Source organism: Salmo trutta, chromosome 28 (genome assembly GCF_901001165.1).
Source record: "Salmo trutta chromosome 28, fSalTru1.1, whole genome shotgun sequence".
Classification (NCBI taxonomy): Eukaryota; Metazoa; Chordata; class Actinopteri; order Salmoniformes; family Salmonidae; genus Salmo; species Salmo trutta.
In genome coordinates this window covers 7,081,182-7,107,967 of record NC_042984.1, presented here as the reverse complement: position 1 = coordinate 7,107,967, position 26,786 = coordinate 7,081,182, and the positions used below count along the sequence as shown (strand labels likewise).

Sequence of the window (26,786 nt, the reverse complement as noted above, 5' to 3'; positions counted from 1 at the left end):
ACTCAAGTTGTGTTTAGTTAGACCTGTCAACATTATAAAAGGACAATAATGGCTCGTTTGCGCTATTATACCAACAGCGAAGCATAGAACTATGACACTGACCTTGTTGATGTGCAACCTCATGTCAGGTTTATTAGCAGGATCTGAAACGACTTGTCCGAGAGTTAGTTAGCTGGCTAACTAACCTTGTCTTCCCAGAAAAAAACGACTATTACTAGTTTAGCTACTAGGTAGTATATTTGCTTCTCAAGGTCGCCAATGTGCAGTCTAAGCGCAAAGAAGAAGGAAACCACGTCCAGCGCAATTAACAGTTACAGTTAGCGATGAAGCTAGCAAGCTCTCCAATACAGTCTGTTCCATCTAGTGTCAGCAATATTTACCTCCACACTGACTTCTCTAATGAACCTCACAAATGCTACTCTACAGGAACTCCTTAACTTATTTGCAATAATCTGCAATTCTTCAAAAATAAGTGACAATTCACACAATCAATATCCAATAAAAGGTACACGTATTTTGTGTAAAAGTACACTCACTCCCTGTAAATGAATAGGCTTATGCCAGAAGATGAATAATGAGTACATGTATGATAGTTAAACTGGTATCCATCATCATGTCTCTGTAGTGTGGATGGCTCCTGAGTGGCACAGTGGTCTAATGCACTGCATCTCAGCGCTAGAGGCGTCACTACAGACCCTGGTTCGATTCCAGGCTGTAACACAACCGGTGCACAATTGGCCCAGCGTTGTGTAGGTTAGGGTTTGGCCATCATTTTAAGTGACTTGCTTAGTTAAATAAAGGTAAAATAAAAAAAAAATTAAATAGGGGGTTAGAGCTCAGATGTCTCAAGGGTTAGAATATGATGTTGACAATACCAAGGTTGTGGGTTTGATTCCCTCACACAGAACATGTGCCACTCATAAGTCCTGTGTGTCTCAGTTGGTAGAGCATGGTGTTTGCAATGCCAGGGTTGTGGGTTTGATTCCCCACTGGGGACCAGTATGAAAATGTACGTACTCACTACTGTATGTCGCTCTGGATAAGCGCGTCTGCTAAATTACTAAAAACCCCAAAAATGGGGGGGAAACTGATGTTCCCTCTGAGGAAAATGCAGTTGTTCTATTCTAAAAGCTAATGACCATATTATTTTATATCCTAGATGGAAGGGGAGATCGAGGTGGAGAGCAGCAGTGATGTTGGTCCGTCAGGGTCTGGGATGGAGGAGCCGTCAGAGAGCGGTATGGGCATGGAGTCGTCGGAGGCCATGTCTGCAGACAGCAGCGACGCAGCAGCACCACACGCCTCCCGCCACCACAGCCAGCACCGCCATGGGCACGGTCACCATGGCCAGGCCCCAGAGTCAGACTGCCATGTGGGACAAAGCTCAGAGGGTATCCTGGTAAGAACAACAACACTATGTGAACTGTTCAGAATCCTTAAACTTTATTTGCTATTCATCATCAAATCAAATTGCACATGCTTGGTAAACAACAGGTGTGGACTAACAGTGAAATGCTTACTTACAGGCCCTTCCCAACAATGCAGAGAGAAAGAAAATAGAGAAATAATCGAAAATTAAAACATGTAATAATTGATACACAGTGTGTAACTATAACTAGGCTCTATACACAGGGTACCAGTACCGAGTCGATGTGCAGGGATATGAGGTAAATGAGGTACATATAACTAGGAATACAGTGACAGATAATAAACAGTAGCAGCAGCGTACGTGATGAGTCAAAAAAGTTTGTGCAAAAAGGGTCAATGCAGATAGTTAACCAAATAGCTAACCTAACAACTATTTAACAGTCTTATGGCTTGGGGGTAGAAGCTGTTCAGGGTCCTGTTGGTTCCAGATTTTGCGCATTGGTATCGCTTGCCGTGCGGAGAAAACAGTCTATGACTTGGCTGAAGTCTTCAACAATTTTTAGGGCCTGCCTCTGACACTGCCAGGTATAGAGGTCCTGGACGGCAGGGAGCTCGGCCCCAGTGATGTACTGGGCCATACTCACCACCCTCTGTAGCGCCGTGCGGTCTGATGCCGAGCAGTTGCCATACCAGGCGGTGATGCAGCCAGTCAAGATGCTTTCAATGGTGCAGCGGTATAACTTTTTGAGGATCTGAGGACCGATGCCAAATCTTTTCAGCCTCCTGAGGGTGAAGAGGCTTTGTGCTTTTTTCACAACTGTGTTGGAGTGTTTGGACCATGATAGATCCTACAAGAGACATAAAAACATTCAATCTGTAATGGTAATACAAGGGAAGCCTGTGTGTTTGTAATGATAATCATAATACATTTTTAATAAAGCACTTTTCAAGAATCCAAAGACTATTTAGTGGTTCAGTGTTTGAATGGCTCTGGTAATACGTTTCCGTTAGTCTCTATCTCCCTGCCTCTCACGCCTGTTTCTGTGTTTCCAGGCGTTCCTACCAGAGACCAGCTCCAGTACAGACGTCACCCACCACAGAGCCACCGTCCACCTCCCAGACTCCTCCTCTGTGGCCCAGTCCACCAGCGTCTCCACCGTAACCCAGTCCATCCTGGTGTCCGGGTCGGCCCAGGTGAGCATCTCTAATATTCAAGAGCACCCTGGTTGACCCCCATTGCCAGCCTAGGTGCCAGCCATACTAGCTACCGGCCGTACTAGCTACCGGCCGTACTAGCTACTGGCCGGTTTGACAGGTGGCAGCTTATGCCGGTCAACAGGCAGAGCTAACTGAAGTAGAGATTATATTTAACACTGCTTACTGCATTGCCAAAGACGAGATGGCTTTTGCCAAATTCAGACCCATGCTACTTACCCAGAAAAAGTCTGAATTACACATCAACCCGGCATATGGAAACGAGTGGTCTTCTGTTAAACATTATTGGCACCATAGCGGACACTATCCGGGAAGAGGGTTAGTGCTATCCTGGATCCTTGGGATGTCCCTACTGTAACCATAAAAGCAAGTGTTTTTTTTTAGCTAGATTCTAGATCAAAGAAATTGATTAGTTATTGTGAGAGGAGACTAAACCTTTTTATTTCATTATCCTAGTAAATCAAATTACATTTTATTAGTCACATACACATATTTAGCAGATGTTATTGTGGGTGTAGCAAAATTATTGTGTTTCTAGCTCCAACAGTGTAGTAGTATCTAACAATTCACAACAATACACACACATCTAAAAGTAAACGAATGGAATGAAGATATTTATAAATATGAAGCATCAGTTCATAGTTAGCATGTTACTTTATTACAACATGTAATATTATTAGCTACATAGGTTTGTATTATTATCTGTTAGCTGAATGCAGTAGTGGATACGTTTAGAGTTGCAGTTGCACAGTTAAATACAATAAAGGTTATGTTTTAATCACCTATGTAAATATTTTTGCTGTTGCCTTTTTTACATTTTTATACAGTCAATGTTCTGTTTTGTATGTTACATTTGTTTGTTCAAAACAAATTACCTTTATTTGTACAGTAAATAGATTTGCAGTTGCACTTTTGAATACAATTATTACAATTATTCTTTAATTCTGTCGTGCCCAGTGTCTTGTGATGCATTCTACATCAAGCTAACAACTGATGACAATTTAAGAATAATATGGACAGTAATTTGTAGTTAAAAAATATATATTGTCTGTGCTCCTTACTTTTTGAAGTTAAGAGCACCAGTGATACCAATGACAAAATGTAATTTAGAGCCCTGACTGTTGTATTACACTCTCATTTGTCTTTTCTTCCTTACATTGATTTGGCTAATAGTTGTGTTGAATGTCACTGACTAAGTGGCTTTGGTATAAAAGCGCCTGCTAAACGGCATACCGTATATTGTGTTACAGGTGATGGTGCACTCCAGTGCAGCGGTGTCAGACTGCGGGGGCATGATGGTGTCTGATTCCACAGCCTCTACCTCCTCAGACCTGGGATCAGCCATAGACAAGATCATAGAGTCCACCATCGGACCTGACATCATGAACGGTGAGGGAATGAAAACCTTTGCTCCCCCCCCCACGAAGGAAATTTGATTCTAGTAATCATGAAAATATATATATATATAGAACAATAGACACAAACGTAACAAACAATGTGAGTACAAATACACCATTCAGGTAAATATTTTTTGGGGTTGTTGTGATTCCTTTGTGGAGAACTGACTACACACTGTAACCTGTCCATCACAGCCAATATCTAAGTATCACTGTTCTCCAGGATGTATAGCAGTGACCAGTGCAGAGGACAGCGTTGCAGAGACCAGTGAGGGGCAGTATTTGATACTACAAGGACCAGACGATGGTGAGCTTTTCTCTGAGGCCTCTTTGGTATCGACTGTTTCTGTTAGTTCATCCAAGTAGCACACTATATTACTTTCAGTGGTTTACAGCAGTGGTTCCCAAACGGGTTTAGAGCAGTGGTTCCCAAACTGGTTTAGAGCAGTGGTTCCCAAAACGGGTTTAGAGCAGTGGTTCCCAAACGGGTTTAGGGCAGTGGTTCCCAAACGGGTTTACGGCAGTGGTTCCCAAACGGGTTTACGGCAGTGGTTCCCAAACGGGTTTACGGCAGTGGTTCCCAAACGGGTTTACGGCAGTGGTTCCCAAACGGGTTTACGGCAGTGGTTCCCAAACTGGTTTAGAGCAGTGGTTCCCAAACGGGTTTACGGCAGTGGTTCCCAAACGGGTTTACGGCAGTGGTTCCCAAACGGGTTTAGAGCAGTGGTTCCCAAACGGGTTTACGGCAGTGGTTCCCAAACGGGTTTAGAGCAGTGGTTCCCAAACGGGTTTACGGCAGTGGTTCCCAAACGGGTTTACGGCAGTGGTTCCCAAACGGGTTTAGGGCAGTGGTTACCAAACAGGTTTAGGGCAGTGGTTCCCAAACGGGTTTACGGCAGTGGTTACCAAACGGGTTTAGGGCAGTGGTTCCCAAACGGGTTTACGGCAGTGGTTACCAAACTGTGGCAAAGGGTCGGCAGGGGGGAGCAGGATAAATTGGGTCGGCAGTGGGGAGCATAATAAATTGGGTCGGCAGTGGGGAGCAGGATAAATTGGGTAGTGCGTTTATCAGTTTTCCTCTTGTCATTTCAGACCTTAGAGAGAGATTTTTAACTGGTCAGAAATGTCTGCATCAACTAGCCCCTGTCAGTAATGTTTTTGAACTGGGTTTTTTAGCCCATAGATTTTGTTGTAATGTTTGAGTAACTCAAATATCACATGAACACATAATACATGGTAAAATGTGTATATTGCAGATTTGTTTTAAAACGGCAACATTTTATCTGCACCCCATGACAAAATGTGTAGAATTGAAAGAAGTGAAATTTTAATCCACCAACAAGAGGGCTGTGAACAGTTTCTGTCATGAACAGTGAACAGTTCCCCAAGTCTGGAATTGGGGGAGGGGAGGGGGCTCAGGGTGTTCCCCAAGTCTGGAATGGGGGAGGGGAGGGGGCTCAGGGTGTTCCCCAAGTCTGGAATGGGGGGAGGGGAGGGGGCTCAGGGTGTTCCCCAAGGCTGGAATGGGGGGAGGGGAGGGGGCTCAGGGTGTTCCCCAAGTCTGGAATGGGGGGAGGGGAGGGGGCTCAGGGTGTTCCCCAAGTCTGGAATGGGGGGAGGGGAGGGGGCTCAGGGTGTTCCCCAAGTCTGGGGTGGGGAGGGGGCTCAGGGTGTTCCCCAAGTCTGGAATGGGGGGTGGGGAGGGGGCTCAGGGTGTTCCCCAAGTCTGGAATGGGGGGTGGGGAGGGGGCTCAGGATGTTCCCCAATGGGGGGGTGGGGAGGGGGCGCAGGATGTTCCCCAACGGGGGGGGGGGGGCGCAGGATGTTCCCCAATGCTGGAATGGGGGGTGGGGAGGGGGTGCAAGATGTTCCCCAATGCTGGAATGGGGGGTGGGGAGGGGGCGCAAGATGTTCCCCAATGGGGGGGGGGGGGGGGGGGGAGGGGGCGCAGGATGTTCCCCAATGCTGGAGTGGGGGGGGGGGGTCTGAGTGCAAAACGTTGTGGAAACTCTTATTTAGAGAACCAATGTTTCAGCAGCCAATAAGTTCTACATAGGAAAGTACATTTGTTTTTTTTGTGGGAACACAACATGCCTGTGTCTTTCCAGGGGCCCCTATGGTAGCCCACATGTCGTCCTCAGCTCTGTCCAGCCATCACCGCATCGCCATCGAGGCTCTGGGAGAGGGTCCTACCTCCACCTGCCACGACCAGGGGGACATGCAGGGTATGAAATATGCAACCTATGCCAGTGTATGTTCTTTGTAATGTTTTTTTTTTATGGAAGAAAAGCTTCATAAAGATTTAAAGTGAGTGCTGTCCCTTATTTGATTGATATGTTTATGACATGCAAGATAACCTGGATCCAGACCAGCCCTCTGGGAGTCACTCTCACTCTGGCCGCTACCCAGACCATGAGGACCAGGACAACCAGCCCCAGCACTCCCACAAGTCCCAGTACATGGAGTTTAGCGGTGGAGATGCCGACGGACCTGATCAGGTATGTTGAGGTTTTTAGCCTTTTTAAATCAATAATTTTATTATTTTACGCATCCTTTTTATGTTCTGTTCTTTATGCTTGTTTTATCTTCATCACCTTTTAAGGCTTTTCTGTATTTGTTTTGGGGGGGTGGGATCTTTCATTCCATTGTTTTATGGTGGAGTGTGTTGTGATTTTTTAAATGCATTTTAAATAAAGTTAGATTTTTGTTTTAACCAGACTGGAGAGTCCTCCTCCTCGTATGTAGACGATGAGGAACCCGACCAGACACGGTCCTCCCGCTCCCTCGTCCGGTCCCGTTTCCCTGAGTACGGTATAGTCGACAACTCTGGCCAGGACCTCAGGGGATACGTGGAGTGTAGTGGTAGCGGTGCCACCGACTCCAACCCCTCGTCCCCTGCCCGTCTACGACACACCCACTATATGGTGGACTGCAGCGCGGGGACGGGGGCGTACCTGGAGTGTGCCGGGGACGAGGAAGAGGATTCGATGCAGCACCACTCTCGGAGCTACATCGACAGCAGCAGCAGTGCTAACCATTCCCAGAATCACCAAACTCTGTCTAACCACTCTCAGAGTCACCAAACCCTGCGGCAGTATGTGGAGTCTGGGGCTGCGGTTGCAGATTCGGAGCAGCCTGGTTGTTCCAACTCTCACTCTCAGAGTCACCAAACCCTACGGCAGTATATGGAGTCCGGGGCTGCAGATTCGGAACAGCCACGATGTTACCAATACCAGGCTGAGGAAGGGCAAGGAGAGGACCCAGACCAGAACCCAGATCAGAACCAGGACCCAGATCAGCCACAGCACTCTGACCAGCAGCAGCCTCAGCACTCGCACTACATGGAGACCACCAGCAGCAGCACTGGCCCAGAAGGCGAGGGTTCCACCACAGACCACCACCACCCCCAGGCAGACACCGCAGACTCAGGCTCAGCAGATCATCCAGAGGCTATGGAGTGTTCTGAGAGCCAGCCTGGTCCTTACATCAGTAGCAGTGGGACCTACTCCTACCACCCGGAGCCTGAGATGGAAGAGGCCCCTGAACCTCCATGGTCCCCCAGTTTGGAGAGGCCTTCCAGGGGAGAGGAGGAGGAGGAGGGCGGCGTGGTGGGGGGGTCTGGGGCTCCAGTCGTGGAGGAGGGGGCTGGGAGCGGACCAGGGGTCACCGTCCCCCACACCATGGCTGAACTGGAGGAGATGATGGAGGTGGTGATCGTTCAGCAGTTCAAATGCAAGATGTGTCCCTACAAGAGCGTCTCCAAAGACACCCTCATCAACCACATGAGAGACAGGCACTTCAAACCCACAGGTACAGTAGCCCCATCCCACCTAGAGATAGCTGAGAGACAGGCACGTCAAACCCACAGGTACAGTAGCCCCATCCCACCTAGAGAGAGCTGAGAGAGGCACTTCAAACCCACAGGTACAGTAGCCCCATCCCACCTAGAGAGAGTTGAGAGACAGGCACTTCAAACCCACAGGTACAGTAGCCCCATCCCACCTAGAGAGAGCTGAGAGAGGCACTTCAAACCCACAGGTACAGTAGCCCCATCCCACCTAGAGAGAGCTGAGAGACAGGCACGTCAAACCCACAGGTACAGTAGCCCCATCCCGCCTAGAGAGAGCTGAGAGAGGCACTTCAAACCCACAGGTACAGTAGCCCCATCCCACCTAGAGAGAGCTGAGAGATAGGCACTTCAAACCCACAGGTACAGTAGCCCCATCCCACCTAGAGAGAGCTGAGAGACAGGCACTTCAAACCCACAGGTACAGTAGCCCCATCCCACCTAGAGAGAGCTGAGAGACAGGCACTTCAAACCCACAGGTACAGTAGCCCCATCCCGCCTAGAGAGAGCTGAGAGACAGGCACTTCAAACCCACAGGTACAGTAGCCCCATCCCACCTAGAGAGAGCTGAGAGACAGGCACTTCAAACCCACAGGTACAGTAGCCCCATCCCACCTAGAGAGAGTTGAGAGACAGGCACTTCAAACCCACAGGTACAGTAGCCCCATCCCACCTAGAGAGAGCTGAGAGACAGGCACTTCAAATCCACAGGTACAGTAGCCCCATCCCACCTAGAGAGAGTTGAGAGACAGGCACTTCAAATCCACAGGTACAGTAGCCCCATCCCACCTAGAGAGAGCTGAGAGAGGCACTTCAAACCCACAGGTACAGTAGCCCCATCCCACCTAGAGAGAGCTGAGAGACAGGCACTTCAAACCCACAGGTACAGTAGCCCCATCCCACCTAGAGAGAGCTGAGAGAGGCACTTCAAACCCACAGGTACAGTAGCCCCATCCCACCTAGAGAGAGTTGAGAGACAGGCACTTCAAACCCACAGGTACAGTAGCCCCATCCCACCTAGAGAGAGTTGAGAGACAGGCACTTCAAACCCACAGGTACAGTAGCCCCATCCCACCTAGAGAGAGCTGAGAGACAGGCACTTCAAACCCACAGGTACAGGAGCCCCATCCCACCTAGAGAGAGCTGAGAGACAGGCACTTCAAACCCACAGGTACAGTAGCCCCATCCCACCTAGAGAGAGCTGAGAGACAGGCACTTCAAACCCACAGGTACAGTAGCCCCATCCCACCTAGAGAGAGCTGAGAGACAGGCACTTCAAACCCACAGGTACAGTAGCCCCATCCCACCTAGAGAGAGTTGAGAGACAGGCACTTCAAACCCACAGGTACAGTAGCCCCATCCCACCTAGAGAGAGCTGAGAGACAGGCACTTCAAACCCACAGGTACAGTAGCCCCATCCCACCTAGAGAGAGTTGAGAGACAGGCACTTCAAACCCACAGGTACAGTAGCCCCATCCCACCTAGAGAGAGCTGAGAGAGAGGCACTTCAAATCCACAGGTACAGTAGCCCCATCCCACCTAGAGAGAGTTGAGAGACAGGCACTTCAAATCCACAGGTACAGTAGCCCCATCCCACCTAGAGAGAGCTGAGAGAGGCACTTCAAACCCACAGGTACAGTAGCCCCATCCCACCTAGAGAGAGCTGAGAGACAGGCACTTCAAACCCACAGGTACAGTAGCCCCATCCCACCTAGAGAGAGCTGAGAGACAGGCACTTCAAACCCACAGGTACAGTAGCCCCATCCCACCTAGAGAGAGCTGAGAGACAGGCACTTCAAACCCACAGGTACAGTAGCCCCATCCCACCTAGAGAGAGCTGAGAGACAGGCACTTCAAACCCACAGGTACAGTAGCCCCATCCCACCTAGAGAGAGCTGAGAGACAGGCACTTCAAACCCACAGGTACAGGAGCCCCATCCCACCTAGACATTGGTTCTCTAATAAACATATGATCGAACAAACTGTATTCATCATCCAAAAGGGGGAAATTATATTTGGACATATTCTAGAGGCACAGGTTTATTTGTTTTTATTGAACCTTTTTATTTAACTAGGCAAGTCAGTTAAGAATAAATTCTTATTTACAATGACGGCCAAGCCCTAACCTGGACGACGCTGGGCCAATTGTGCGCCGCCCGATGGTGAGGTGAAGACAGAATCTGAATGAATTCGAATCAAACTTTATTGATCCTCAGCCTAATTAATTAGAATGAACCTTTTCTTTATCCCCAACTGAATTAATTGAAATTAAACGTTATTGATCCCCCCCAGGGAGAAAAAAAATAGACTAATACAACCCTTTATCATTTATCGAACAAGCGCTCTGCCAAAGAGGAAGTTTGATCTGATTATCTGATTGATGGTGTTTGTGTAACTTCCAGGTGGCCCCCCTCCTAAGAAGCGTGGTCGTGGTCGGCCCAGGCGTAGTGATACGTTGGCCCGTCAGCAGGCTGAGGTGAAACCAGAGCCCCAGCCTGAGGAGCCAGAGGACGATGACATCGTAGACGCTGGGGCCATCGATGACCCTGAAGGTACAGTCCGTGGAGATCCCTGTCATTTTAGATCAATTATTGTACTTTACAGAAATGCATTGTCACTAGGCAAAAGCAGATAGTTACTCACTGACTGACTCAGTCACTCACTCAGTCACTCAGTCACTCACTCACTCACTCACTCACTCACTCACTCACTCACTCACTCACTCACTCACTCACTCACTCACTGATCCACTCATCACTTTCTCATCATGGCTGTTGTTGTGACCATATTACTGCCACACCGGCAGTCATGAGTCATGCCTGCAGTAAAATTCCACGTGACTGTTGAGTCACGGTAGTATTCTCTTATGCACTCTGGACAGGTGAAAGTTTGGACACACCCACTCAAGGGTTTTACTTAATTTTTTTTACTATTTTCAACATTGTAGAATAATAGTGAAGACATCAAAACTATGAAATAACACATATGGAATCATGTTGTAACCAAAAGAGTGTTAAAAAATATATTTGAGATTCTTCAAAGTAGCCACCCTTAGCCTTGATGACACTCTTGGCATTCTCTCAACCAACTTCATGAGGTGATTCAAGATATCGTTGGTACATTGGTCTAGCCTAAATTTAAACAAATTCAAAGTTAGCCTACAATTATAATTCATCTGTATTTGATTTTCAATAGCCTAGTAATAGGGTATTCTTTTAAATATTTTCTTAATTAGTAGGCTGACGCATTACCTTTAGCTATAGAATACAGTATCTCACCACTGTGCTTCCGAGTGGCACAGCGGTCTAAACTGCATCTCAGTGCTAGAGGCGTCACTACAGACCCTGGTTAAATTCCAGGCTCTATCACAACTGGCCGTGATTGAGAGTCCCATAGGGCGGCGCGCAATTGGCCCAGTGTCGTCCGGGTTTGGCCGGGGTAGGCCGTCATTGTAAAATAAGAGTTTGTTCTTAACTGACTTGCCTAGTTAAATAAAAACTTTTTTTTTTTTAAATGTAGTTTTTATCTCCTCTCTCCTTCATTCCTTTCTCCAGCACACAGAGAGAGGGGCTGTCAACAGTTTAATGAAATATGTTGCGTTCTTTAAACAGGTTACTATGGATGTTCCTGAACAGAGGATTTCCCTTGGTTTCCCAAATGTAGCCCTGGGTAGCAGCAGGAACAGGGTTGGAGAGACCATGGCATGCAGAGTACTGGATAGCTGCAGGAACAGGGTTGGAGAGACCATGGTATGCAGAGTACTGGGTAGCAGCAGGAACAGGGTGGAGAGACCATGGCATGCAGAGTACTGGGTAGCTGCAGGAACAGGGTTGGAGAGACCATGGCATGCAGAGTACTGGATAGCAGCAGGAACAGGGTTGGAGAGACCATGGCATGCAGAGTACTGGATAGCAGCAGGAACAGGTTAGAGACCATGGCATGCAGAGTACTGGGTAGAATCAGGAACAGGGTTGGAGAGACCATGGCATGCAGAGTACTGGATAGCAGCAGGAACAGGGTTGGAGAGACCATGGCATGCAGAGTACTAGATAGCACCAGGAACAGGGTTAGAGACCATGGCATGCAGAGTACTGGGTAGCAGCAGGAAAAGGGTTGGAGAGACCATGGCATGCAGAGTACTGGATAGCAGCAGGAACAGGGTTGGAGAGACCATGGCATGCAGAGTACTGGATAGCAGCAGGAACAGGGTTGGAGAGACCATGGCATGCAGAGTACTGGATAGCAGCAGGAACAGGGTTGGAGAGACCATGGCATGCAGAGTACTAGATAGCACCAGGAACAGGGTTAGAGAGACCATGGCATGCAGAGTACTGGATAGCAGCAGGAACAGGGTAGGAGAGACCATGGCATGCAGAGTACTGGATAGCAGCAGGAACAGGTTGGAGAGACCATGGCATGCAGAGTACTGGATAGCAGCAGGAACAGGGTTGGAGAGACCATGGCATGCAGAGTACTGGATAGCAGCAGGAACAGGGTTGGAGAGACCATGGCATGCAGAGTACTGGATAGCAGCAGGTTGGAGAGACCATGGCATGCAGAGTACTGGATAGCAGCAGGTTGGAGAGACCATGGCATGCAGAGTACTGGATAGCAGCAGGAACAGGGTTGGAGAGACCATGGCATGCAGAGTACTGGATAGCAGCAGGAACAGGTTAGAGAGACCATGGCATGCAGAGTACTGGATAGCAGCAGGAACAGGGTTGGAGAGACCATGGCATGCAGAGTACTGGATAGCAGCAGGTTGGAGAGACCATGGCATGCAGAGTACTGGATAGCAGCAGGAACAGGGTTGGAGAGACCATGGCATGCAGAGTACTGGATAGCAGCAGGAATAGGGTTGGAGAGACCATGGCATGCAGAGTACTGGATAGCTGCAGGAACAGGGTAGGATAGACCATGGCATGCAGAGTACTGGATAGCAGCAGGAACAGGGTTGGAGAGACCATGGCATGCAGAGTACTGGATAGCAGCAGGAACAGGGTTGGAGAGACCATGGCATGCAGAGTACTGGATAGCAGCAGGAACAGGGTTGGAGAGACCATGGCATGCAGAGTACTAGATAGCACCAGGAACAGGGTTAGAGACCATGGCATGCAGAGTACTGGGTAGCAGCAGGAACAGGGTTGGAGAGACCATGGCATGCAGAGTACTGGATAGCAGCAGGAACAGGGTTGGAGAGACCATGGCATGCAGAGTACTAGATAGGAACAGGGTTAGAGAGACCATGGCATGCAGAGTACTGGATAGCAGCAGGAACAGGGTAGGAGAGACCATGGCATGCAGAGTACTGGATAGCAGCAGGAACAGGTTGGAGAGACCATGGCATGCAGAGTACTGGATAGCAGCAGGAACAGGGTTGGAGAGACCATGGCATGCAGAGTACTGGATAGCAGCAGGAACAGGGTTGGAGAGACCATGGCATGCAGAGTACTGGATAGCAGCAGGAACAGGTTAGAGAGACCATGGCATGCAGAGTACTGGATAGCAGCAGGAACAGGGTTGGAGAGACCATGGCATGCAGAGTACTGGATAGCAGCAGGTTGGAGAGACCATGGCATGCAGAGTACTGGATAGCAGCAGGAACAGGGTTGGAGAGACCATGGCATGCAGAGTACTGGATAGCAGCAGGAATAGGGTTGGAGAGACCATGGCATGCAGAGTACTGGATAGCTGCAGGAACAGGGTAGGATAGACCATGGCATGCAGAGTACTGGATAGCAGCAGGAACAGGGTTGGAGAGACCATGGCATGCAGAGTACTGGATAGCAGCAGGTTGGAGAGACCATGGCATGCAGAGTACTGGATAGCAGCAGGTTGGAGAGACCATGGCATGCAGAGTACTGGGTAGCAGCAGGAACAGGTTAGAGAGACCATGGCATGCAGAGTTTGGGCGGAATATCACCTGTTGTGATGCAAAATGACCAGAGTAGCCTTCCTGACATGAGTGGAAAAACGTTCTGGCGGAGAAGTGGCTCCAATTCCAGTGCATACAGATGACATGTATTTTTGCCCCTGTTCCTTCCCATCTGATAATGGGCCGTTCTAAATCAAAACTCATTTGAACTAATTAGTAAAGACCAGATTACATTGAGAATAGTCTGATGGGTGAAAATATGATCACTTGATGAGAGAACAGCTGTGCAGCCTGAGGGAAGGAACAGAGAACAAGCTTTTTTTGAGACTTTCTCAAATCATCGACAGTCTATAGTTCCATCATGCAGCCCATATATGTGTTGATTTCTGAGACATTCTAAGGTTTGTATCATTCACAACTAAAGTTGCCAAATAACTCTAAATCTATCTTATAGGACCTGTTACAAATGATTACTTTAATGCTCAACGTAGCCACTTCATATGCGCACTCACTCCGGAATGGGAAAAAATATCCTTTCCATTTTATTAAGCTAAGTTCAATCATTTTTTTCTTTATTATATAATAAAGCATATCTAGTCTTCTAATTGAACAAGTCTACAGTCTATATCATGGAACATAGACAGATAACATACAGTATCTAGTCTGATAAATGAACAAGTCTACAGCGTATATCATAGACAGATAACATACAGTATCTAGTCTGATAAATGAACAAGTCTACAGTCTATATCATGGAACATAGACAGATAACATACAGTAGGCCAACTCATATTCTGTTCTCCTGAAGAAAAAAAAGATTCATCATGTTTCTTTAGACCTGCCTAAAGTAAAAAATGGATTTATTGTGATGGTGTATTTTTGATTTATTATACTTTTTTAAATGTAGATGTTCCAAAGGTGCACATCAGCGGCTTGTAGCCAATGCATGGAGGCCTGAAGATGCTAAATGTGTTTATGCTAATTGGCTGTCAATTACCGCGAGACTGGCAGTCTTTTCCATGACGATAACCGGCTGGGGGGAAAAAAAATAAGGACCACCACAGCCCCATATCCAACCCTCTCAGATCTGCGCCTAGGGGCTAGCAGTCGATTTGGGATTCACACACTCACTCTCTCCCCCCCAGAGGACAGTGACTATAACCCAGCAGATGAGGACTGTAGGGGCAGACAACCTGCTCTCCTGAGACAACCTGTCCCCCCTCCCTGCTCCTCCTCCTCCTCCACAGACCGCCCCAGACGCAGGGTGGGACGACCCAGGAAGTTCACCTACACAGAGGGCAGCTACAACGGCAAGGGTGGGTATCATATACTGCACAAATACTCACGCCATGCACCACCTCTGATTTCCTGAATAATCTGTCTGTTGTAATATGAAGGCTTTCTAGCTGAAAAGCTGGTAGGAAACCAACTGCAGGAAGAGAATGCCATTTTGTCTTTCATTTGAATTATCTTATTCAATAAGGTTTGCTATCAGGACATGAACTTCTTGTTTTGGATGTATGCAGAAGCAGTAGCAGACGGGACGTCAAAGCCTAAGGGGAGTGTGGCTCCTCAAGGCTCCGAGGAGGCCAGTTCCTCAGGCCTGGGAAACGGCCCAGGTCATTTGGCCAATGGAAACACAGCGGAAGCCGGCATCAGCCAATCGGACTCTGAGAACAAAGACCCGTCGTCCAATGGGAGGCCAGAAGAGCTTTTCCCAAGGAAACGGGGTCGACCCTCCAAGCGGTTCATCAGGAAGAAATACAAGAAGTACATGAACCGCAAGTAAGACTCAGTTTCGTATTATTACTGACACCTGGTCTTTCTCACTGAGTTCTTTAAACAGCTGTGTACCCTTGTTGAAGTATTGGGAGGGCCCCAACTGTACTAGAAGTGTGCTGTCAAAAATATTTTTATTTTCAAATGGTCCTTTCCAGCAGATGTGATGAATGTGTAACCAGGCCATGCAGTGCAGGTAGCTCAGCATTGCTCTGTAGTGTGAAAAAGGTGTATATAATTCTGTATAAATGATTTATCTTCAGAAAGAGCTCTCACAGCCAAACCTTGACTACCTCATCCCCTGCATCCTCTAGATAGTATTATACGTCTGTCAGTCTTCTCTGCGTCGTCCAGAGATGTAAAATACTGTATGAGCTATGAAGCTTTCAGGGACCTTTTCCCTGTCTGTTCTGTTAGGTACTGTAAGTCTCTGAAGCCGCTCCTGAGGCCTCATAGCTGTTGGATCTGCGGCTCTCGCTTCCTGTCCCAGGAGGACCTGAGGTTCCACGTTGACTCTCACCAAGGAAACGACCCAGAGTGCTTCAAATGCCTGCAGTGTAACTACCGCTGCAAAAGATGGTCCTCCCTCAAGGTGAGTGGGCCGGGGCATACAGTCCGGTCAGCCAGTCAGACGGTCAGCCAGTCAGACGGTCAGCCGGTCAGTCAATTGTACAGTACCTAGTGAAAGTCTACACACCCCTTGTACAGTTGTCATATTTTGCTGCCATAAAATGTTCTAATACCCGTTGCTCGAGTTTCTTGGCCCAGACAAGTCTCTTCTTCTTATAAAAAGGGAGTCAATCGTTTTTTTTATACCCTACAGATCTACACAACCTGGTCTTTCAAAGTGAAAGAAAAAATATATATTTCAATTATAATTTTTTTAAGCACATTTTTTTTAGAAGCACCTTTGGCAACAAATTCTGCTGTAAGTCATTTTGAATAAGATTCTACCAACTCTGCACAACTCTTAGGGCAACCTATATTCATTGTTTTTGTCAAACTCGCTCAAGCTCAGTGCATTTGTTTGGGAATCATTGATGGACAACAATATTCAAACCTTGTTTATGATTTTCAAGCAGATTTAAGTCAGGACTGATACTGGACCATTCAGGAACACTCCACACCTCTTGGAAAGCCATTCTGGTGTGTCTTTGGCAATAAAATGTGTAGAATTGTCCCACTGAGAAATAAAACTCTATCCCAGTGTTCGGTTTTCAAAAGACTGAGGCATGTTTTCCTCTAACTTTTTACCTGGGCTTTGCTCCTTTCATATTTATTTTCATCCTGATAAACTCCCCAGAACCTGTCGGTAACAAACATACCCATAACATGATGCTGCCCCCACATTACATGGAAATACAGAGGGTTTCACTCTGTGATGTGTTGGATTGGATTTATTTTAAGCCGAAAAGTACATTAATTTGCCATGTTGTCTTGCAATATTGCTGCAAACATAATTAGATTTTTTTTCTCAATTTTATTCATGTTTCCTTCTTTTCACGGGAACTTGGTACTTCCTGTCCTGTACTTCCTGTATATATCCATCTTAGTTTTACTCGTTACCGTACTTCCTCGTATCACTATTATTATTATTATTATACTTATTTTTTTTTTTAAATAAGATGTTTGTATCTTTATCTTAATTGTGCAGTGTTGGAAAAGGACCCGTAAGTAACTATTCACTGTTAGTCTACACCTGTTGTTTACGAACTATTTGAAAAATATTTGATTAGATTCTATGTGGAGTGAATGCAATGTTGTTGATCCCTTTTGTATTTTCAAGTATTGTGGTGGCATCGTCATGTCCAAAGCGGTTAATCATGAAATGCTTACTTTCTAAATTGCATTATTACGTTTTTCATGATTATACATATAATTGTTTATATAATTATGTTAGAGAACATTGTGTTTGTGCAAACGGCTGTGCATCTACCAGTGCCAAGATATCCTGTGGCGTCCCACAGGGTTGGATGATTGGACCTTTTGTTATTCCTAATTCATATCAATGACCTTGCTGCCGTGTCTTCTACCATACCTCTCATTCTCTTTGCTGATGAAAACCAATTTGATTTTATCACACAATCATTTTGATTCACTAATTAATGAAGCCGACACAGGCATGGCCAAATATTCTGAATGGTTCCAGATAAACAAATGATCTTTTAAATGTAAAAAAAAATCCAACTTTATTGTATTCACTAGTAAGAAAAATAAATATTGTAAAAAATAAATTAAAAAAGCCAGAATCTTAATTGGTGGGAATGAAATGGAACAAGTCACATCCACTAGATTCCTCTGAGTTCTAAGTGATGAAAAGTTATCCTGGAAAGATCATATTCAATTTGTCTGCAGCAAAGTGAGGAAATCTGTTTGTTTGTATCATCTGAAAGATTAGTGGTTTGGTTCATCAGGCTTGCTTCTTAAGTCTATAGTAGTGCTTCATTTACCCATCTCGCATTTACGGTAATATTGTCTGGGCCAGAACATATGCATTCTACTCATCATACAAAATACATTTGTAAAAGACTAGCCACCTCCTCTAATTATCTGGCTCCATCTGCACCTTTTTGTTTAAGAAACTCAATATCTTGTCTATTTACGACATTCATGTACGCCAATTATGCACTTTCATCTGCAAATACTCATACCTCCCAGACAGTTTACCTAAACCCTTCAATGGATTCTTCCAGGTTGATTCTGAAATCCATTTATACAACACAACACTGCGATAACCTTCACCCTCCCCACTGCCGCAGCTCACATAGTCAATTCTCTATCAGATACAGAGGAACCATATTCTGGAGTTCTTATTTTCACATTGCCAAAACATCATCATCCCTCAAAAACTTCAAGCAACGACTGGGGGTCAGCCTGATGAACCAAACTACTCCATAATCTCCTCCGTGAAGACTGGGGGTCAGCCTGATGAACCAAACTACTCAGTAATCTCCTCCATGAAGAACGGGGGTCAGCCTGATGAACCAAACTACTCAGTAATCTCCTCCATAAAGAACGGGGGTCAGCCTGATGAACCAAACTACTCAGTAATCTCCTCCATAAAGAACGGGGGTCAGCCTGATGAACCAAACTATTCAGTAATCTCCTCCATAAAGAACGGGGGTCAGCCTGATGAACCAAACTACTCAGTAATCTCCTCCATGAAGAATGGGGGTCAACCTGATGACCCAAACTACTCAGTAATCTCCTCCATGAAGAATGGGGGTCAGCCTGATGAACCAAACTACTCAGTAATCTCCTCCATGAAGAACGGGGGTCAGCCTGATGAACCAAACTACTCAGTAATCTCCTCCATGAAGAATGGGGGTCAACCTGATGACCCAAACTACTCAGTAATCTCCTCCATAAAGAACGGGGGTCAGCCTGATGAACCAAACTACTCAGTAATCTCCTCCATGAAGAATGGGGGTCAACCTGATGACCCAAACTACTCAGTAATCTCCTCCATGAAGAATGGGGGTCAGCCTGATGAACCAAACTACTCAGTAATCTCCTCCATGAAGAACGGGGGTCAGCCTGATGAACCAAACTACTCAGTAATCTCCTCCATGAAGAACGGGGGTCAACCTGATGACCCAAACTACTCAGTAATCTCCTACTCTCACACGCGCACACACACACATTTAAACAAAACAAATGTTTGTTTTTTTTGTGATTACTGATCAACTCATTTATATATTTTACAATACGTAGGCTTTCTCATCTGTTTTAACAAACCTGTTTTTTTTTTTTTTTTGTACCTATGTATTGTATATAGTTTTGTGGTGTAGTTTTCATATAAGCCCTTGGGCTTCTAACCTGCACACTTTTTGTTGTTGTTTATTTTCATTTGTTTTTTTTATCTGTATTGTTGTCAATCACTTGTTTTCTTTGGTGCAAATAAATAAATGTTATGGGTATGCTTGTCACCGGCAGGGATTGGGGAGTTTGTCAGGATCAAAATAAATATGAAAGAAGCAAAGTCCATGGAAAGAGTTATACCAAAACCTAACTTTTTTTGTGTGGGACAGTTACACAAATGCTAATGACAAAGACACCGCAGAATGTATTTCCAGGAGGTGTGGAGTGTCCCAGAGGGATACAGTCTGTCCTTACTTTAAATCCGTTTGAAAATCAGACTCTGTTTGAATATTGCTGTCCATGAATGATTTAAAAAAAAAAATGGCTGCCAAACGTGCTTCCACCAACTATTACCTCTGGGGTGTGAAGACATATGCCAGGGATCATCAACTAGATTCAGCCACAGGTCCATACATTTTTTTTGTGGGTCTGGAGGTGGTAATCCCTTAGATTATATTTTCTGTGCAAGGAGCGTGTAGACTTTCACTAGGCACTGTACGGCTGACTCACTCACTGACTGGATTACTGACTGACTGACTGGATTACTGACTGGATTACTGACTGGATTACTGAGTGACAGGATTACTGATTTACTGACTGGATTACTGACTGACTGACTGGATTACTGACTGACTGGATTACTGACTGACTGACTGGATTACTGAGTGACAGGATTACTGACTGACTGACTGGATTACTGACTGACTGGATTACTGACTGGATTACTGAGTGACTGACTGGATTACTGACTGACTGGATTACTGACTGACTGACTGACTGACTGACTGACTGGATTACTGACTGACTGACTGGATTACTGACTGACAGGATTACTGACTGACTGACTGACTGGATTACTGACTGACTGACTGGATGACTGACTGACTGGATGACTGAGTGACAGCATTACTGACTGACTGACTGGATTACTGGATTACTGACTGGATGACTGACTGACTGGATTACTGTGACAGCATTACTGACTGACTGGATTACTGACTGACTGGATTACTGGCTGACTGACTGGATTACTGACTGACTGACTGGATTACTGAGTGACAGGATTACTGACTGACTGACTGGATTACTGACTGATTTACTGACTGGATTACTGACTGACTGGATTACTGACTGACTGGATTACTGACTGACTGGATTACTGAATAACTGACTGACTGGATGGCTGACTGACTGGATAACTGACTGACTGACTGACTGACTGACTGGATTACTGAATAACTGACTGACTGGATTACTGAATAACTGACTGACTGGATTACTGAATAACTGACTGACTGACTGACTGGATTACTGACTGGATTACTGAATAACTGACTGACTGGATGACTGACTGACTGACTGGATGGCTGAATAACTGACTGACTGTCTGACTGACTGACTGGATGGCTGACTGACTGACTGACTGGATGGCTGAATAACTGACTGACTGGATGGCTGACTGACTGACTGACTGACTGGATTACTGACTGACTGACTGACTGACTGGATGGCTGAATAACTGACTGACTGACTGACTGGATGGCTGACTGACTGACTGACTGGATGGCTGAATGACTGACTGACTGACTGACTGACTGGATTACTGACTGACTGACTGACTGACTGACTGACTGGAATACTGAATAACTGACTGACTGACTGACTGGATTACTGAATAACTGACTGACTGGATTACTGAATAACTGACTGACTGGATGGCTGACTGACTGACTGGATTACTGACTGACTGACTGACTGACTGGATTACTGAATAACTGACTGACTGACTGACTGGATTACTGAATAACTGACTGACTGGATTACTGAATAACTGACTGACTGGATGGCTGACTGACTGACTGGATTACTGACTGACTGACTGGATTACTGACTGGATTACTGAATGACTGACTGACTGGATGGCTGACTGACTGACTGGATGGCTGAATAACTGACTGACTGACTGACTGACTGACTGGATGGCTGAATAACTGACTGACTGGATGGCTGACTGACTGACTGGATGGCTGAATAACTGACTGACTGGATGACTGACTGACTGACTGACTGACTGGATTACTGAATGACTGACTGGATGACTGACTGACTGACTGGATTACTGAATGACTGACTGACTGACTGACTGACTGGATTACTGAATAACTGACTAACTAACTGACTGACTGACTGACTGACTGACTGTACATAGCCCCCATTACAGCAGCAGGTCATTAGTCTTTATTGCAAAATAATTACTTTGTTTCTTCAGTTGTTCTCTTGTATCTCAGGCCTCGTCTGTTCACTGTACTGTCTGTAATAACCACAGTGGAATGGTAAGAGCCTGTTGTCTCTACTGTGTTAAACAGGAACACATGTTCAACCACCAGGGGAACAAGCCCTTTAAGTGTGAGGAGTGTGACTACAGCAGTGTGTATAAGAAGGATGTCATCAGACACTCTGCAATACACAACAAGGACAAGTATGTACACACACACACACACACACACACACACACACACACAGGATGTGATCAGGGTGCTCCGCAGTACACAACCAGAACCAGTATGTTCTCTCCTGCCACCATGTGGGCCATTCCCCTGTGAGCTCCATACAACTCACCAGACATGCAGTACATTTACTGGTTTTACTGGTTTTTAGATTTCAGATTGATCGACTTGATCTAAACAAATACAGTTCAATCAATCAATCAATCAATCAATCAATCAATCAATCAATCAATCAATCAATCAATCATTAGATCCCGTAACTTATTTTTCTTCCTTTCACAGGAAAACAAAGTCTGAGTCAGTAAGTATTTTCCCCCTTTTTTTTTTAAATCTATGAATATTCAGTTACCGTAGTTAGGCTTTTCTATCCAGATCATCCCTTTATAAAAGAGCCAACTATATCAGTATCCTATAGGAAGTTTACGTTTAGGCCTTTTTTAAAGAAAGAAATTATCCAGGTGGGCCAGAAAAGCAATTATTATCCAGTTGTGAAGACAGTAGACTGCTACTATCCAGCCCATGATGTAGTCCTGTAACCTAGCTCACTACAGTAAGACAGACTGTTCCTGATCATGATGTAGTCCTGTAATCTAGCTCACTACAGTAAAACAGACTGTTCCTCATCATGATGTAGTCCTGTAACCTAGCTCACTACGGTAAAACAGACTGTTCCTGATCATGATGTAGTCCTGTAACCTAGCTCACTACGGTAAAACAGACTGTTCCTCATCATGATGTAGTCCTGTAATCTAGCTCACTACAGTAAAACAGACTGTTCCTCATCATGATGTAGTCCTGTAACCTAGCTCACTACGGTAAAACAGACTGTTCCTCATCATGATGTAGTCCTGTAATCTAGCTCACTACAGTAAAAGAGACTGTTCCTCATCATGATGTAGTCCTGTAACCTAGCTCACTACGGTAAAACAGACTGTTCCTGATCATGATGTAGTCCTGTAACCTAGCTCACTACGGTAAAACAGACTGTTCCTGATCATGATGTAGTCCTGTAACCTAGCTCACTACAGTAAAAGAGACTGTTCCTCATCATGATGTAGTCCTGTAACCTAGCTCACTACGGTAAAACAGACTGTTCATCATGATGTAGTCCTGTAACCTAGCTCACTACAGTAAGACAGACTGTTCTTCATCATGATGTAGTCCTGTAACCTAGCTCACTACGGTAAAACAGACTGTTCCTGATCATGATGTAGTCCTGTAACCTAGCTCACTACGGTAAAACAGACTGTTCCTCATCATGATGTAGTCCTGTAATCTAGCTCACTACAGTAAAACAGACTGTTCCTCATCATGATGTAGTCCTGTAACCTAGCTCACTACGGTAAAACAGACTGTTCCTCATCATGATGTAGTCCTGTAATCTAGCTCACTACAGTAAAAGAGACTGTTCCTCATCATGATGTAGTCCTGTAACCTAGCTTACTACGGTAAAACAGACTGTTCATCATGATGTAGTCCTGTAATCTAGCTCACTACGGTAAAACAGACTGTTCCTCGTCATGATGTAGTCCTATAATCTAGCTCACTATGGTGAGACAGACTGTTCCTCATCATGATGTAGTCCTGTAAACTAGCTCACTACGTTAAAACAGACTGTTCCTCGTCATGATGTAGTCCTATAATCTAGCTCACTATGGTGAGACGGACTGTTCCTCGTCATGATGTAGTCCTGTAACCTAGCTCACTACGGTAAAACAGACTGTTCCTCATCATGATGTAGTCCTGTAACCTAGCTCACTACGGTAAAACAGACTGTTCCTCATCATGATGTAGTCCTATAATCTAGCTCACTACAGTAAAACAGACTGTTCCTCATCATGATGTAGTCCTATATAACCTAGCTCACTATGGTAACAGACACCGACCTACCTGTTCTGCTATTTTGTCATGATTCGTCTAGTTGCTGTAGCGATTTTGCGCTACAGCCCAACTGTCATTTTAGCTGAGTTTTTTGGGGGGAGGTTGACCAATGGGGGCAATATTTTTGGGGTACATAATCACGATAGGACAAAGGTTAACATTGCCCAACCCTACTAAGGTGTTGTCGTTCCCGTGTCCAGTGTGGTCTGTCTGACTCTCAGCAGGTATCTAAGGTGTTGTCGTACCCGTGTCCAGTGTGGTCTGTCTGACTCTCAGCAGGTATCTAAGGTGTTGTCGTTCCCGTGTCCAGTGTGGTCTGTCTGACTCTCAGCAGGTATCTAAGGTGTTGTCGTTCTCGTGCCCAGTGTGGTCTGTCTGACTCTCAGCAGGTATCTAAGGTGTTGTCGTTCCCGTGTCCAGTGTGCCATAGAGTCTACCCTATGCAGAAGAGACTCACTCAGCACATGAAGACACACAGTACCGAGAAACCACACATGTGTGACAAGGTAACAGCACTGAGACACACATACGCACGCTCACACACGCACGTACAAGAAAGTTAATTAAATTAATTAATCTTAATTATTAATTGCCAATCAACTTTGTTTTTAAATGTGAATGAGGAGACCTGTGTATTATTGGAATGGTTAATCACTGTCACTATTAACCATTCCAATAATCCACTCAAATCAATCATGTTTTTCTAGTTACAATCTCAGGTTTTCTTTTAAAATCTTTATAAATCTCTGTATGTGCTTTGACTTCAGTGTGGGAAGTCCTTCAAGAAGAGATATACGTTCAAGATGCATCTCCTCACACACATCCAGAGTGTTGACAACAGCAGGTCAGTACAGGATGTTGTGCCGTTTTCATCGTGCCCCTTAGCGGAAAATAGCCTCTTAGCGGAACATTAACCTAGTCAGTCCTGTGAGGCCAAGGTGGTGTTCAGTACACACTGGAGCAAAAACAATTTACACAGTGAAAGAAAAATCAGCTAGTACTTCAAATTCACCCTGTTTCAAAACCTTTTCTCCTACCATACACGACCCACTCAACATGTTTAGATTCAAGACCTGCGATCTAATGCGTGTTTCTATTCCAGGTTCAAGTGTGAGTTCTGTGATTATGACTGTGACAACAAGAAGCTCCTGCTCAACCACCAGCTGTCCCATACCAACGACCGGCCCTTTAAATGTGACTACTGTAAATACTCCACCTCTAAAGAGGACTTCCTGGTCTCACACCTGGCCATCAAACACACAGGTGAGTCACCAATGATTTGATGACAGTTGGGACAGTAGCTAGCCTAGAGGCTAGCGAGACGGAGTAGTAGCCAAGAGGTTGCTGGTTCAAACCACGGGCCTAGCGTGCACAGTGGGAACTGAACTGTTGGTCTCTGATCTCCTGTCATTGTTCTCTTGATTATGGCACTCAACCCCTTAACTGCTCTCCATCCAGGGGCGCTGCACTGAGACTGACCCTGTGCCTCTCCGTGGCTAATGCGTGTTTCCGTGTGTGAATGTTTCTTCCTCCCAGGAGAGAAACCGTTCTCCTGTGAGATGTGCCACTTCATGACGAAACACCGTAAGAACCTGCGTCTGCACGTCCAGTGTCGCCACCCGGAGGCGTTTGAGGAGTGGAGCGCTACGCACCCTGAGGAGCCCGTCAGGCGGAGGAGGAGACCCTTCTTCACCCAACAACAGATAGAGGAACTCAAACAGCAACACGACGACACACCGGGCCTACAGAACACTATAGTACGTCTGGAGAGCCTGGTCTCAGATCTTTAGGGTTGATTAGATACATAGCCTGGTCCCAGATCTGTTAGGGTTGATTAGATGCATAGCCTGGCCTCAGATCTTTAGGGTTGATTAGATGCATAGCCTGGTCTCAGATCTGTTAGGGTTGATTAGATACATAGCCTGGTCCCAGATCTGTTAGGGTTGATTAGATGCATAGCCTGGTCCCAGATCTGTTAGGGTTGCTTAGATGCATAGCCTGGTCTCAGATCTGTTAGGGTTGATTAGCCAACTCCTATGATCTCTGGCATGACAGATCTGTTGCATGACAATTAGAATTAGAAAAGCTGCAGGTTCTGAATTAGAAAAGCTGCAGGCCTGTGACTCAGTTTTTTCCCTGTGTTAGCTAGCGGTGGATCCTGATACACTACAAGCCATGCAGACAATGCAGAACGCCTCAGTCTCCCAAGATGCAATGGGAAACACAACCATCATCTACGAACAGGGTCAGTGATTCCTGCCATACAAAGGACAGACAAAAAATACATGCCTTTTTTATGGCTCAATATAAATGTATTGTCTCAACAGGAAATTGGTTAGTTGATCTCCACCAAACACAATAAGAACATTTGCATGTACTGTATATTATATTGAGTGTAAGGCAAGAAACTGAACCATGACTGAGACTCTCTCTCCATCTCCACAGCTGGAAACTCAGACCTTTCAGCCCAGAATGCTCTGGATCTGCTGTTGAATATGAGCAACGCGAGAGAGCTGGTGGGAAACTCACTGCAGGTACTGCCCAAAGCTTTGGTTTTACATCCTGACAAGGTTCTATCTGACAATCCATGGTTAGTTGACCGATCCACTGCAGGTACTGCCCAAAGCTTTGGTTTTACATCCTGACAAGGTTCTATCTGACAATCCATGGTTAGTTGACCGATCCACTGCAGGTACTGCCCAAAGCTTTCTGCATGAATAGGATTACATCTAGTTTCCATGTTTAGTTGACCGATCCACTGCAGGTACTGCCCAAAGCTTTGGTTTTACATCCTGACAAGGTTCTATCTGACAATCCATGGTTAGTTGACCGATCCACTGCAGGTACTGCCCAAAGCTTTCTGCATGAATAGGAATACATCTAGTTTCCATGTTTAGTTGACCGATCCACTGCAGGTACTGCCCAAAGCTTTGGTTTTACATCCTGACAAGGTTCTATCCTGTCCTCTATCTGACAATCCATGGTTAGTTGACCGATCCACCTAAGGAGCAGTAGACATGCTATGGTCTGCATGAATAGGAATACGTCTAGTTTC

At 45.7% G+C, this 26,786-nt stretch overlaps 1 protein-coding gene and 1 long non-coding RNA gene across 8 annotated transcripts in view; both read left to right on the top strand.

Annotated features, from left to right (window-relative positions):
• znf335 (zinc finger protein 335) overlaps positions 1 to 26,786 on the top strand; it is a 46,554-nt gene that overhangs the window by 382 nt on the left and 19,386 nt on the right. For 5 of the 7 annotated variants that reach the window (XM_029718423.1, XM_029718421.1, XM_029718420.1 and 2 more), the window contains exons 2-20: positions 1,160 to 1,399; positions 2,422 to 2,562; positions 3,834 to 3,972; positions 4,204 to 4,287; positions 6,090 to 6,206; positions 6,334 to 6,479; positions 6,699 to 7,791; positions 10,231 to 10,380; positions 14,849 to 15,019; positions 15,230 to 15,488; positions 15,900 to 16,074; positions 21,710 to 21,822; positions 22,133 to 22,151; positions 24,097 to 24,237; positions 24,499 to 24,575; positions 24,834 to 24,994; positions 25,268 to 25,488; positions 25,877 to 25,976; positions 26,177 to 26,265. In XM_029718423.1, the coding sequence (XP_029574283.1) occupies positions 1,160 to 1,399; positions 2,422 to 2,562; positions 3,834 to 3,972; positions 4,204 to 4,287; positions 6,090 to 6,206; positions 6,334 to 6,479; positions 6,699 to 7,791; positions 10,231 to 10,380; positions 14,849 to 15,019; positions 15,230 to 15,488; positions 15,900 to 16,074; positions 21,710 to 21,822; positions 22,133 to 22,151; positions 24,097 to 24,237; positions 24,499 to 24,575; positions 24,834 to 24,994; positions 25,268 to 25,488; positions 25,877 to 25,976; positions 26,177 to 26,265 (3,636 nt within the window). The remainder of the gene's footprint in view (positions 1 to 1,159; positions 1,400 to 2,421; positions 2,563 to 3,833; positions 3,973 to 4,203; positions 4,288 to 6,089; positions 6,207 to 6,333; positions 6,480 to 6,698; positions 7,792 to 10,230; positions 10,381 to 14,848; positions 15,020 to 15,229; positions 15,489 to 15,899; positions 16,075 to 21,709; positions 21,823 to 22,132; positions 22,152 to 24,096; positions 24,238 to 24,498; positions 24,576 to 24,833; positions 24,995 to 25,267; positions 25,489 to 25,876; positions 25,977 to 26,176; positions 26,266 to 26,786) is intronic. The other 2 variants (XM_029718425.1, XM_029718424.1) reach the window with 2 other exon arrangements.
• On the top strand, positions 12,186 to 12,654 carry LOC115165350 (uncharacterized). The gene is made up of 3 exons (XR_003870134.1): positions 12,186 to 12,364; positions 12,447 to 12,589; positions 12,631 to 12,654. It is a non-coding gene; the product is annotated as an uncharacterized LOC115165350 (long non-coding RNA).